We start from the raw sequence: 15,886 nt of genomic DNA on the forward strand, positions 1-15,886 counted from the left end.
AATAGCTCTTCTTTTGGGTGATGTTTAGTAAGAAAACCACATGGTCTCTGTGCTATTGTTCTATTTGATGTACTTATAACTATGGTAAGTCTGTTTGTTACACAGCTAGAAGCTTTTAACAATGTCAGTCAGTCAGTGAGACGGAGAAATTTATGGTTTTGTGAATTTTTTGTATCTGCTCTGCTAACTTTCTCAAGTGGTTCTATGACTTGTAGTTTTGTATGTGGTTTGTTTACCACCTAAGGGTGTCTCTCAAATACCTGTTTGGTTGTTAAAGGTGTATATGAGTAAATAGTTTGTATTGCATGTATGGTGTATCCGCTCCATTCCTACTATAAGTACAATAGTACTTATGATATACAAGTAAAGAAAACTTAGAAAAAAAGTAAATGTAGGGATGGCTAATATCAGTCCTTCAAAAACAAAGCAAACAAAGTTTTTTCTTAACTTGTTTGCTTGTTTTATTTTAATGCAGTATTTCAATAGACATAGGAAGGTTGTATTTATAACCGAGTTCTAAATACAATGAGGTTCCAACTGTGATATTTATTGTTTATCTATTACACAGGCCTACGATGGTTTTATTGTCTTGAAATTATTACATATTCTACATTAATTCCTGTACGCTGAATCCGAAAATGATATCCATTTTTCTCCACCACAAACAGTTTTTTCACAAAACGTCAAATGTACTATAATATAAGTGAATCATTTTCATTGAAATCGGGCCACATTTTTAATGCTCAAAATGTTGACAACCATTGGCTATGGATTTCTCTAGACCAATCGAACGTGAGAGTCTTATCGATCATTCTAGAAGCCACGAGAAACACACCGCTAGTATATAAACGGTTAACAGGCCGCATAACGTGTCGTTTCTGGATAGTATTTGTTCGTACGTGCACAATGACATTATTTTTTTCTTTTCAATGTTATTTATATGTCACTATGGCAACAAGAGGTTGTGTAAATGACCCAAACATATTTTGTTATATTTGTTGTAAATTTGATCTAAGTAAGAGTTTTTTTCTTCTTCCCGATTTGTAAACAAATCCTTACGTGATAAGAAAAGATTAATATTATTTTCGAAATCCTTATATATATTCATACAAGCAGAATAATTAGCTGGTCATGCCGATCTTCTGAACACAACTATTTAAGATAAAGCTGTAAAACTTGGCTATAGTTATTCAAAATCTTCTACATCACGTTCTTGGAGAGTTTATTGATATATTGAGTTGTTTTTTATTGGTTTTGTTTTGTTTGTTTTGAATTTCGCGCAAAGCTACACGAGGGCTATCTGTGCTAACCGTCCCTAATTTAGCAGTGTAAGACTAGAGGGAAGGCAGCTATTCATCACCACCCACCGCCACTCTTGGGCTACTCTTTTACCAACAAATAGTGGGATTGACCGTCACATTATAACGTCCCCACGGCTGAAAGGGCGAGCATGTTTGGTGTGACGGGGATTCGAACCCGCGACCCTCAGAGTCGAGCGCCCTAACCACCTGGCCATGCCGGCCTTTTTTTTTATTGGTCCAGTGAATTGATTGCCAAAGTCTTTGTACAGCTATAGTGGCGTTAGCATTTGGCTTATTGTACGTACTGTTCATAGGTTAACTGTTCATCAAACAGTGAGTTCGTTTTCGTTGTCCAAACAATGATTGTAGCTAGTTATATGACTTAATTTTAATTCAGGAGTAAATGTTATTTGGTAATTCATAGTTTGCCTAAACACATTACCTATTTTTATTGATGAAACATAGGGCAAACATTCTCTACTTTCCATTTTTGTTATATGCAATTTAGTACATCCAGAAATTTGGAGTTTGTTTACTGTACATCCTATCTATAATATGAAGTTGGTACCTTCTATCAACCGGTACCTGTTTTAAATACGTTAATTCTAACATCAAATCCCCATCCTATGACGAAACATTAATAGCTCTATAAACAAAAGACGAAAATGAGGACATTTTTTGTGACCATGGATAACACGATCTCACATGTGACGACATGGCAACTGAGAACAGCTTTCTGTGTACAAAAGTAGACAGAAAGCCCTCTCTAGAAATATCTAAAAAGTTTAAACAACCCTCATCTTAAACTTCTAAAGTGGATTGTACAGTAGGAATGATCAAATTCAGATGCTTCTGGAACTCAGTTAACGTCTCATTACCATGCCGCCATACCAGAAACGTGTCAACCACTCCGCCCTATTGTTGATAACAGGGGTCGTCAACACTTTTGGTGGCTAAGTTTATTGTTAAAAAACGCATTAAACATTCATCGGAATTTGTAAAAAAGGATGAGAATATGGAGATAATAGAAAGTGATAGACTAGTTTATTTTGATGTAGGAGGCAAACTATGAATTAGCAAGTAACATTTACTCCTAAATTAAAATTAAGTCATATAATTAATGGTTTGAAAGATAAAACTGAACTAAGGGATAAATGTGGTATATATAAAATTTCATGTACTTGTGGTGTAAGTTATATTGGCTTTGGCGGGACATGTGGCGGCGAATTCTACACATGTTATTGACTGGAATAATGTAAAAATACTTAAATAGGTAACGGAAAAAAGATGAACTAAACATAAGAGAACCCTTAGAAATTGTTAAAAACAAAATGAATATAAATAGAGATTTAGGCCTAGGAGCCACGGAAGTAAACTTTCGGATATCATTGTTGTAAATGGCGCCATTGTAAAAACATGCTAATTATACACGTGCACTAGGTTTATAAGAAACTTCATGTGTACTTCGTGATTTATTCTCCTGAAGATGGTGGAATTATTTCCTCCGAAACACGTAGAGTTTTTAAAGTTTCTTTTAACTTATATTTTTTAACTTTACAAATACATTATTGTGCAAGTAAAAAAAAAAACGTTGATGTCTCGTTTTATTAATTTTATTTAAACTTCTTTTCAGAAGAACTGTCTATTTTTACGTATCTTGTTTGAAAACTTTTCACACAAAATGAGGCGAATAGTGCAATTAGATGATATTTTTGTGTTCCATGCTGAAAGTTAGGTGGGTTTATATTTATTGTAAGTGACTGTAAATGGGAAATGATTAATATTTTATGTCTTCGCGAACCTCTTCCCAGGAGACCCTCATTGACTCCCTCGGGGATCGCGACCCACAGCTTGAGAAACGCAACATTAAACGCATACAAGAGATTCTTTGTACATCATGGCAATTCTAAGAACCCATGAGTGAAAGCATAGGGGATTTTTAATAATATATCAACCACAGTACCTCTGCCGATGAGGCCTTTCATCCAATACCAGGGCTCATCAAGCTGGCTGGGATACAGCAGACGGAGATGTGGTCAAGACACTATATATATATATATATATATTACCAATGTTCATGAACAACTGTTGGTTGTTGCCGGCTCCAGGAATGAAGTTACTTAACACATGAAGTTTGTTTTAGAGCAAAGCCACATTGGGCTATCTGCTGTGTTCACCGCTCGGAATCGAACCTCGGATTTTAGTGTTGTAAGTCCGTAAACTTACTGTAGTTGGGAAGAGCCTCCGACTTGCACTTACAGTTGACATCAAAAGAAAATGACCAGTCGAAAGGTCATAAGTACAGAATATTTTATGCTAGAATGCAATATAAAATTTGCGTGACGACCAAGTGACCTAATACAAAAAACTTGTATTGCATTCCAGTTAACCCTATAATTTAGACCCAGTTGGACTTTAAACGTATTTACCTAACTGTTTATGCATCAAAGTTCATTACTTTGTTATATGGTCCCTAGTATTATACGAGTCACACAAAAAATGCAAACACAAATTACCATTAATCCCATTTTTGGTCACTATTATTTTCTTTGTTTGTTTCAGAACTTGGCGCAAGGCTACATAAAGACTACGTGCCCATATCTGTCTCTAATTTTAAACTGATATACTAGAAGGAAGTCAACAGCACCAACTGCCAACTCTTGTGCCACTCTCATCAGATATAGAGATTTCTCTGTCACTCTTATAACGCACATACGGCCTCTAAGTGCGGAGCGCGTTTGAACGGTAACGAATCGCGAACAAGAAATTTTCGGATTCACAGTTCGGGCACGCTAGTCAATTCTTTACACTGAATGTTGTAAGACGGTAAACAAACAGACCCCATTCATTGTGAATGGTTTAAATACGTGTCTGTAAATTTCATAACCTGATCTGCTCGTTCGTAATCAAGGACTGGAGTATAAACCTTTAAAGGTTTATTGTTACATCCAGCTATACAATCTTATTGCAATATTACAAGTTACAAACAAAATAGAAAAAGTTAATTATTATTAAAGTGGAATTATAGGGCTTTGTGAGTTGTTTTTTTTGGGGGGGGGTGAGTTTCTGTAATTAGGCAACAACAAAAAAACATTATATTACAAGATCACATCGGCTACGTCAAAACGTTGTGTAATTTAAGCTTTTCACAACAACTGGGCTTTTCTTCTTAATCATCATTACAAACTTGGTCGTTCAGTGCGGGTTCGCCAATAGGAAAAGGATTATGTCTTAATCACGAAACCGTTTAACTTATACACTGATAAATAATGGATTAATGCATCTAAATATTTGGTAAATGTGTTATATTTTTGATAACATGCTATTCCATTTTTAACTAGACAACCATTATACGAGCTGAAAGGTGCTTGAAAAAACAACAACAAAGAAAATGGTTCGGTAGTGGTCTAGGAGTTATCGTGCCCGGACTTAGAAGCCAAAGATTCTCTTTTAGTGTCTCGTTGCCACAGAAACGCGTTTGACACTATCGGGTCGCGAGTGCCCTATACAATAGATGTTAAAGTCCCATTATTTGTTATCAGACAAGAGTATCCCAAGAGTTGGCGGTGGGTGGTGATGACTAGCTGCCTTCACTCTCTAGTCTACTAGTTCAGAATTGAAGATGGCTATGCTTTGTGCGAAAATTCTAAACAAACAAACAAAAAATAAATAAATAAATGTATGTTCCTGCCAATTTATTTAACCGAATAGGTACTTAACAGAAGTTTAGGACGTGTTTAGACATAAGAGACTAAAGTTAAATAATTGCCAGAAGTTTGTGTCTGTTTATTCACCAGAAACAAACACACATAAAAACAGACATTAGCATCAGAAGAGTGTATGTACTTTTAGAACCATCAACAGACTGAGTATACAATTTGTTACAGTCTTTTTTTGGAGGTGACTTACTTTAAATACAATGACCTTCACAGCAATGGACCAAAGTGAAACCCGAAGACTGTTTTGTCGCGTAATTTAAGAACCGAAAAACGATACGTTTAGGACTTTTTTGTTATCGCATCTGGCAAGGTCATCAAAAACTTTCATAGCGCTCGTGTGCGCGAGCCCTTCTCCCTACTTTCCCCTACACTACAGTTGAAAACTGACTTACGTATTAATGTAGATAGGTAACTAACTGTATCAGGTGTCTGAACGCTTGCTGTCATCATCCTCTGGTATTGATCATCAAAAATGTCATTTAATTTCAAGACTAAAGGATCGAACAGACCCTATCAGCAAAACACAACAACAACTAGTACCAAGCCAACAGTCTCGAGCTATAAGATATAAGGTATTTTAAACGATTTTATGGGTAAATAACAACATGGCTACATTTCAAACTACTGAAAATGTTTGCTCCCCACTTTGGAATCGTGACGTCCTATGAGGGCGACCGTCAGATCTCATAATTCGATTAGAGTAGCCATAGAGTTGGCGGTAGGTGCCGTTGGCTAGATGCCTTCCCTATAGTCTATCAGTTCAGAATTGTGGACGGTTATGTGCAGGGTCGCCCTTGTGTAGCTTTACACTAAATATTTAAACAAACAAATTGGAAGATCTAAGAGAGGGAAAGACGGGTAGGTAAGGGGGATTAGGAGTTATCATGGAACGTCTACTTATTAGTATCGGTTAGAGGAGACACCCGTGAGGTTATTGGGTTAAAATAAAGTTGAAGGTCTTTATAATGTTCGATTGATCAGTATTATATATATTTCTGAAAAAAGAAAAGTAAAACTCGTTTAGTCAAACAATTTCAATAAAAGCGTAGTTACTATGCCCTAAAATTCGCAATTATTTGTTGACATTTACAAAAATGGATTAATCAATGCATGCAGTTCAGTTTATTATTTTGTAGATCTAGATATTTAAGAGTAGTCTAACACACGGCGGATGCTGCTGACTAGTTCTCCTCCTTAATTCTAAGTTAGGGATAGCGATGCTTGAACACCGGGGCTTGTGACCTGAAAGTTTAGTTCATATGTCGCATAAGATACCATTCTGGTTGAAAATACCAAATATTAACTATCTGTTTAATGGACAATGTTTATGTTTTAGGTCAAGGCCTAGTTATGACTTTAGACGTACACTGACTGTTTACCTTACAGTTAGAGGTATCTTTCTGCTGTTTTCGGGACCACTAGCCAAGAGAGTGCTTTCTGAATCTTGTGTCCCCCGAAGTAAAACACCAGTGACACCTGCGTCCCCTCTTTAACCACAAACGATAGAGTTTTAAGACCAGTAGAAATGAGTGTAGCTTCAGTTTAAGTTAACAGAGCGTCAGAGAAGTTGTAATCAACATTTGATGTTTACGTTATGTCCTGTCTTAGTTACTCGTTTCTACACTGCAGTTTTATTAACGATGATAAAAAATTACTGTTGCTATATACACTGAATTTCACACAGGGCTCTCAAACTTTTCTCATCACGATCTGTTTAGATGTTGAGGTCCTCCCCTGCCTATATCACATTTATAACGTCAAGTACTAACAAACTTTTCTCATCACGATCTGTTTAGATGTTGAGGTCCTCCCCTGCCTATATCACGTTTATAACGTCAAGTACTAACAAACTTTTCTTATCACGATCTGTTTAGATGTTGAGGTCCTCCCCTGCCTATATAACATTTATAACGTCGAGTACTAACAAACTTTTCTCATCACGATCTGTTTAGATGTTGAGGTCCTCCCCTGCCTATATCACATTTATAACGTCGAGTACTAACAAACTTTTCTCATCACGATCTGTTTAGATGTTGAGGTCCTCCCCTGCCTATATCACGTTTATAACGTCAAGTACTAACAAACTTTCCTTATCACGATCTGTTTAGATGTTGAGGTCCTCCCCTGCCTATATCACGTTTATAACATCAAGTACTAACAAACTTTTCTTATCACGATATGTTTAGGTGCTGAGGCCCTATAACGTCAGATACTAAAGCATAAGTTTGCTGTTAAGCAAAAAGTTGCACAATAGATTATCTATGCTGTGCCTATCGAAGGAATCGAACCCTTAATTTTAGCGTTATAAGTCCTCAAGTTTACTACTGAGCTACCGGAATATTGTGTCCTTGGATTAACCCTAAACATGTAGATATTTAATCCCTTGATGGGAAGTAGAAAAGTCGAGAGATTGAAAATAGATAAAGCACCAGGATCAGACAGGGTTTTTCCCACGGGGTTTAAACAGAAAAGGTCAAAGATCAAATATGCGAGTCTCTCTCTCTCTCTTTTACATTCGGTAAGGCAGTATAGTAATTTGTTGATCATATTAAACTGTTGGATATTTATAACCGTACTGAGGATGTTGCTTTATACGTAAGTTGGCTTAGAGGTATCAGTACACATATAGAATTACGAAATCGTAACTAAACTCTCAGTACATATACATTTTGGTGAACACAGCTGCTACATTGGTGGACTGTTGCCTGTGAAACATAAAAACAAGCTATATTCAATTGATAATTAGGTGGAGAGTTCTTCTTGAAGAGTACCATTTCTGAAAACCCTATTTCACACAAACATGATATGGCGCGAAAAATAAAGTGCTGTCATTCTGTGAAGACTATCGGGTCACCTAGTCTGAGTACTTTACCCCAGAGGTAGGTGTCCCCCAGGAAGGATTGGTTAGCCCATTCTATTCATCATGTATGTAATCGACATGCCGTTAACAGGCGCAAATTAACAGACGCAAATATCTGCCTCAGTTCGCTATTTGCAGATGACATGGAGATTAGGAAGAGCTCCCTAATACCGTCCATAGCAGCCACAAACCTATAACTGGTATTAAATCAAATAATAGAGTATTGCTAAAAACAAAGAATTAAAATCAACGTCCCTAAAACACAGTCTTATTTTAGAAAAAAAAACAAAAAGTGCCAAGAAACCATCAAAATGTACATGAATGGAATCCTTCTCCAGACTGCCACGTCAGCTAAATTTTTAGGTATTTCATATGACGCTAAATTAAATTGGAAAACCCATATTAACCAGATTGGAACCAAAATGCGGAGACGCGCAAGTTATGTCAGTAGACTGTCAGGTAACAACTTGGAAACTTCACCACAGAACATTATTAGAATATAAAAACAATACATACGACCAATAATTGAATATGCCAGTCCAGCATAGATAAACATTTCACCAACCCTAATCAAAAGACAATTACAACCAATACAACACTCGATACTCACCGTAGCATATAAAGTACCAAGAAACACGAGATCAAATTTTCTACCCAAATACGCAATTATAACGAGAAGCTCTTACATTGCTCAAATAATTATCTTACAAAAAATCTGAATAAGAACGAGTTACTGACTTCACTGTCTCGCTATAAGTTCCTTTCCCCAGTTAATATGTAACAACAAGCAACCTTGTGCTAGACTTTAAATATAAGTATCATTTAACTAGTTTATAATAAAAGTATTAATTAGGGTATTTATGTCTATTACTCTTGTCATGAATTAGTGAATTGAATGTGTCGCGATATACGGAACTGTTTATCGTGTGTAGGACTAAACACACCAAACTAAGGAACGTATATTCCGATACAAAATCCTACACGTTGTATATGAATAGATATGGCTCTGAAAGGGGTTGTTGTAACTAAAGACCGTAAACGATGCAGAACCCTCAGATATATTTCGTTTAGTATTTATCAAACACGATGTTTATAACAACTGTGCTGGAGGGAGGAAGAGGTCTTCCATAGTACCTGACCTTTCCAGATCCCAACAAAAGGATCTAAATCCTGACCCAGAGAGAACTGTCGAGTCGAAAGAGGTCAGTATTGAATCTGACCCTCCCAGATCCCGATCAAGAAAGCGTCGACTGTCGGGTCGTTGTAATAACTATTTATTTCATATTATTTTTTTTAGGTTTCTGTTTATTATGAACATCAATAACTACGTATATTCTATATATATTCGTAACCTTCCCCAGTTATACATAACTTAGATAAAGCTACTGTTATAAATTCACCAGCTACTGTATAATTAACAATGGCTCAATGTCTTTGGATCTGTTTTGTCTCAACAGTAACGAAGTACTTCTTAAATCAGTTTAGAGAAAAAAATAGTATAGCGAAGTTTTACGTAAACTGATGTACTTTTACATAGTCACTAAGGTGATAAAATAACAAACAAAACACTGCTGTCGTCCCTCCCCATTTCGTTCAACGGTGACCCTCACGATCGGTGTTTACTACAAAACATGAATAATCTTAGTCACGTTCCGGGGCACAGCAGCAATAAATAACTGCATAAGAAACACAGGTTCTATAATAAAACTCAAACTGATTATGATAAATGTAATAATCAGGAGATCCCATGTTCTTTATCGTCTTTCCTTTCAAACTGTGATTCCCTAGGCATTTTTATAATGTAACAAGTTAGGCCTAATCTTCAAATTGAGGCAACAACAGCAGTAAACAATTAATCTGCGAAAATAAATTAATCATTTCAGGAAGTTGTAACAAGTTAGGCCTAATCTTCAAATTGAGGCAACAACAGCAGTAAACAATTAATCTGCGAAAAAATAAAAATCTATCATTTTTCAGGAAGTTGTTTACGTAGAGATAGGTAAATAATGAGTCTGCTTCAGTCGAGAAAGCTAAGAAGTTTGTAAAATATTGTATTCCATCGACAATAACGTCAAGGTTATTATATCTGAAAACATCGTTAATAGTAACGGTACTCAACTGAAGAAATAACACTTATTAATCTTTATAAGTAGAAACGTAAGAAAAGTATATTTAATTAACTTTACTGATGACCAGGTTGATTTTGAGTTTCGGTCTAACCACATACATTACTATGATTGGAAATTATTAGTATTATAAAATGACTGAGGTTTTTGGTGTTCTATTCTGTTCTTACAACAGAAGACGTGAACAATATTCCTGGTCCTGGACATTCTATGAAAACTGATGGATGTAGATATCAATCCCTTGGTGGTAAGTAAAAAACTTGAGAGATTAAAAATATATAAAACATTAGGTTTCCCTGAGGTTTATAAAAAGGGGTCAAAGATCAGATATATGGGCCCCTCTCTTTCATATTTTGTAGGTAACTATAGAGATCGGCTAGATGTCAGAGGACTGGAGAGTTTCAAATGTTACTCAATTTTTTAAAGAGGGTGACAAGAGTTACCTGGAAAATTATAGGCCAGTTAGTCTTAATTTTGTAGTGTAAAAAAATTATAAGGTCCGATGGAAAAAAGCTTTAAAAAATCGTTTAGTGATAAGTCGTATAAGTGAAAGCTAACATAAGTTCACAAAAAGAAAATCTTGCCTTACTAGTCTGTCTTATTTCTTTATGGATGTTCCTTGTTAACTGGTAAATGGAAATGTTTTATTTTTATAACAGGGTGATTGACTTATGAAACGTGCCCAGACGGGACAGCGATAAGTTTACGGACTTACAACCCTAAAATCAGGAGTTCGATTCTTCGTGGTGGGCACAGTAGATAGCCCAATGGGGGTTTGCTCCGAGAACAACCAAACAAAAAACCGATTTATGAAACGAGTTGTCGTCAGCAGTAGTAGAGGCAAATACTTTAGGGGTGCATAGAGAGGAATCATTGATTTGCTGACAGACAAAGGGTCGGCTTAAAATTTTCCAATGGCTTGTGTGTAAGGCTTGAGAAACCAAATGGTCCCTTTTTGTTATTTTAAAACTAAACTATTAATCTACAGTATCGTCTGGATAAAAATGATAATTGTATTGCGAAGTAAATAAAATAACCAATTACCTGAATGATTGATTTGTGTAAAATAAGCAAACAGGAGAGGATGTAGCCTAGTGGTTAGCGTATCAGGCTGCGTATCAAAAGGTTCGAGGCCCGAGACGTGATGCTACTGAACACCATGTGCGCTTTCAGCTTTGGACGTGTTATATATGTGATAGACGATCCCGTTATCCTTTTCCAAGGGGCTGTACAAAAACCATAGATATATTGGTTCCTATCGTATGGTCTGTAATTCAAATTAGAAAGTGTTATACCTGAAACGAATAAGATTTCTGACTTGGCCGTTTAGTGCAGGTTGAAAATTCGAATTCCATACAGAGTTTCAGAAACAGAAACAAACAGACCAGCAACGCTATAAGACAATATGTAAAGTACAACGCTGTTTAGTTCAGTAAAGCCCCTCGGTGGCTCAATTGTAAGTACGGTTATAATGCTAAGTATCGGGTTTCGATACCTGCTCTGCCGCAGACCACAGGTGGCCCATTGTGTAGCTTTATGCTTAACAAGAAACTAACAAAAAGTTCGTTAATCCAATTATTTATTATCTTTTAATCAGCGCGAGCTCTCTGTACTTGTACACAACCCTTGTTTAATTAGTTAAGTATAACTCCCAAAGATCAAACAATTGTTAATAATCTAATGCTAAACATTTTGAAAGTAGAAAAATAAGTTATGCTGTATTAAATAACTCTTATTATCTTTTGTCTAAACTAATTGTGGATATTGTAAGATAAGAAAGCATGATATAATGTGTTGATAATAACACATGAATCAGAAAACGACGTAATGTGTTGATAATAACACAAGAATCGGAATACGATGTAATGTGTTGATAATAACACATGAATCAGAAAACGACGTAATGTGTTGATAATAACACAAGAATCGGAATACGATGTAATGTGTTGATAATAACACGTGAATCAGAACATGATGTAATGTGTTGATAATAACACATGAACCAGAACATGATATAATGTGTTGATAATAACACATGAATCAGGACATGATGTAATGTGTTGATAATAACACATGAATCAGAACATGAAATAATGTGTTGATAATAACACATGAATCAGAAAACGACGTAATGTGTTGATAATAACACAAGAATCGGAACACGATGTAATTTGTTGATAATAACACATGAACCAGAACATTATATGATGTGTTGATAATAACACATAAGTCAGGATAAGGTGTTGCAGGCTACGGATTGAACATTTCATTGTTTTTTACCTAATAGTCGACTCAACAATGTGTACGTTAAGACGCTTCCAATTATTCCACTTTTATTGCCAGTCCAATTCTATCGATGTCATGGTTTCTTTACTAGATAAGAGACATAACTTCTCTAAAAACAAGCAAACTTCACTGACTAATCACTCACTAATGGCGGGGTTTTCTACAGAAAGCTTTGTTTTATTATCATTTACGAAGTAGCTCGTTAAATACAGGTTTATTACATTAGGCTATAAACTAAAAGTAAAATGAAATATACCGTCTACCATGCTAATTGTCTGTGAGATCACATAAGTTTATACATTACTTTTAGTTGTTTTATTTTAAAGATTACAAACATGATAAGTGTAGTGTGAAGTATTTTTTGAAGAAACAGCTAGAATTTTGTTTGTCTGGTTCATGACGACGATGTTCCTCAAAAAATGTAGTATTGATTCTGTTCATTTGTTTTGCCTTTGAACCAATTATCAGGTATTTAAAGTTAATTAAAAATAGAAATTTACTTCCTCTTAAAAATAATTTAAAAGTGACAGAACAAGCTACTGATAAATATGAAATTCTGATTATTAAATCGCTCTGAACAGTTATCCCTTAATAATTAAATCTTTCTCAACTTACCGCTAGATGTCATAGTTGCAGCGCGCCACGTTCAGTTTATCTAGTCCAACTCTATTGGCTGTTTCCCTGTGACGTTACATAAAAGTTCTTTACTTTCGCGTTTGAGCAAGTACTGAAAACAGACGTATATGTGAGGGTTAGTACGTTGGTCAACATGAACTCAACTAGTGGAATAGTGTGTTTTATTTTACTTTTCGTAAACATAGGTAAGTTCTGTATGGCATTTTTACTTGACTGAAAAGGTCAGCGAATTTTTATATATACCTCAAATGATATTTTTGTGAACGGGTTTGAGAGCCAGGACGTTACCAAACTTTAGCCTAATACCACCCTGTTTCGATATGTTATAACTTCTGTTTCTAAGTAATGGTGACTATTGCTGGCATCTTCCCGGAATTCCATCGCTAACTTCTACGTGTAATATAAGAATTTCTCGTGTCACAAGGAATTGTGCAGATAAAAATTGGAGGTCGATTTTTACATTCATATCAAATAAAAACTTGAATTTCAAGGCGTAATTTCAATGGAAATATTTATTTTTTGCTAAATAATCACAGGATTTTAAATTCAATATTTTTAGTCTGTGTAAATGTTAAACAACGGAAAAAACAAAATATTATTCTGTGTACTTGACTATTATTCACAATTGTTTTAAAAAGCTGAAACCCGTATAATAATTTAGGTTAAAAAGAAACATGGCCTGAAGGTAAGTTGAATTTGATATTGAAAATCAAAAAGCTTATGTCTAGTGAAAATAATAATCATTTATTCAGTTAAATTTACGGAATTAACATATGAATACGTCACCAAATACAGAAGCCTAAAAATCTGAACGTTGTAAGCTAGTATAAGAGGAAGAATCCTAGTCCTTCTGTTGAAACATATAATATTGGTAGTCGACATTTGAGACCTTGGACAAAGCATAAAATAATAAAATACAGCGAACCACAGTTGTTTGCGTGAGTGATCTTTGGCCACTGACCTTTGAATAGCCAACTGTAAATTGACTGAGAGTACGAATGATCAGTGGCAACCAACTTTTGTACAGTTAAAATATATGGTTTGAGGGCTAGTATACACTGTAGTGACAATTTGTAACAAATATTCGTACTGGATTAATTATCATAGTGAAGCCTTCGTCTGTTTGAAATATTTTTGTTCGTTTATTGTTAAGCGAAAAGTGTCACGATCCGCTCACTAATTGTGCTGTTCGCATCGCAGGGACCAAACCCAGAATTTAACATTATAAACCTTCAAGCTTACTGCTGAGCTTCTGTTTAAAAAGAAGCAGGGGTTTGTTTCGTGCAGCACTTTTTGGGCAACTCACATTTAAAGCCTAATGCCGTCTTCACTGTGTCAGCTGTTAGGATAATTTGTCTTGCAAAGTACTAAATTGCCCTAAGAATGAACTTAATGTTTACCACATTCTTTGCGTGTGAATGATTTTTGTAATGACGCCCAGGAAATGGTGCGATATGTTTTCAGTATTTTTATGCATGTGTATATATATGTATATATAGTTTATTTTTTAAAGCTTAGACAATTGTATATACGTACATATACACCTATGTGTATTAAGACAAGCAAGCTTGTACATTTAAAATTGTTATTGTAAATTAACATGTTTTGTATCCTGCTTGTGCTCTGACTGCTTTTAATCGTTTTGTGTCGAATATCATAGTCTGTTACGTATGGAAGTTATAATTACAGGTTTATGTTAACGTGTGGTGGTTATAATTACAGGTTTATGTTTAAGTATGGAGGTTATAATTACAGGGTTACGTTAACGTATGGAGGTTATAATTACAGGTTTATGTTTACCTATGAAGGTTATAATTACAGGTTTATGTTTACCTATGAATTTTGTAATTACAGGTTTCTGTTTACGTATGGTTCATACGTAAACAGAAACCCGTACTTATAACCTCCATACGTAAACAGAAACCCGTAATTATAACCACCATACGTAAAAAAAAACCTGTAATTATAACCACCATACATAAACAGAAACCTTTAATTATAATCGCCATACGTAAACAGAAACCCGTAATTATAACCACCATACGTTAATGTAACCCTGTAATTATGACCTGGTTATAATTACGGGTTTCTGTTTACGTATGAAGGTTATAATTACGGGTTTCTGTTTACGTATGAAGGTTAGAGTTATAGTTTTTTTTTATGTGAAGTTGAACATAACTTACGTGAAACGAAGCTGGATGATGCGGGAATTACAAACTGTCATTTCAAATACCACGGTGTAAAAATTATTGCATCAACACGATTAGAACCTCGTAGCTTCTTGAATAGATCATAAGAGCCAGTTATTCCTATTTCCTCCTACGCCTCAACTGGTGACGGGCACGTGTGCTTAGTTGCTGTGGCCTAGGGTAAGTCCAGAAATCGACACAGGCGAGTTATTTTTTATCAACATATTGCCGTGCCATATATTACGCATATGTCACCGTATAAAACACGATCTGCATGTTCTAGTAGAATTTTAGTCAGAAACTCACTGGTTCACAAAATCGTCTGCATCTTGTAATAGAATTGTATTCGAAAACTTGTCTATATCATACATCAACTTACCAACACTCTTACAGTGTAAAGTTTGTACTTGGTTTGTGCGTGAAATGTTCAGAATATTAAGAAAAGACAGGGAGCGTCCTCTCTCATTGTCATGGTGATCTTGCTTGTTAGTTTCGTACAAAATCTAAACATCTCGATTAGGGGAAACACCGTAAACGATTTAGGTCGTTTTATGTTAAAAGATACAGTTTTATGTCGGAACTGTTTTGTGTTAAAAGATACAGTTTTATGTCGGAACTGTTTTGTGTTAAAAGATACAGTTTTATGTCGGAACTGTTTTGTGTTAAAAGATACAGTTTTATGTCGGAACTGTTTTGTGTTAAAAGATACAGTTTTATGTCGGAACTGTTTTGTGTTAAAAGATACAGTTTTATGTCGGAACTGTTTTGT

The 15,886-nt window shown here is 35.2% G+C and overlaps 1 protein-coding gene across 1 annotated transcript in view; it reads left to right on the forward strand.

Annotated features, from left to right (window-relative positions):
* Window positions 1-12,993: 12,993 nt before the first annotated feature.
* LOC106467940 overlaps window positions 12,994-15,886 on the forward strand; it is a 47,261-nt gene continuing 44,368 nt past the window's right edge. The window contains exon 1 of the mRNA XM_013928326.2: window positions 12,994-13,113. Coding sequence (XP_013783780.1) covers window positions 13,062-13,113 — 52 coding nt within the window. The 5' untranslated portion in view covers window positions 12,994-13,061. The remainder of the gene's footprint in view (window positions 13,114-15,886) is intronic.

This window comes from Limulus polyphemus, unplaced genomic scaffold, assembly GCF_000517525.1.
Source record: "Limulus polyphemus unplaced genomic scaffold, Limulus_polyphemus-2.1.2 Scaffold2804, whole genome shotgun sequence".
In the NCBI taxonomy this organism is placed as follows: Eukaryota; Metazoa; Arthropoda; class Merostomata; order Xiphosura; family Limulidae; genus Limulus; species Limulus polyphemus.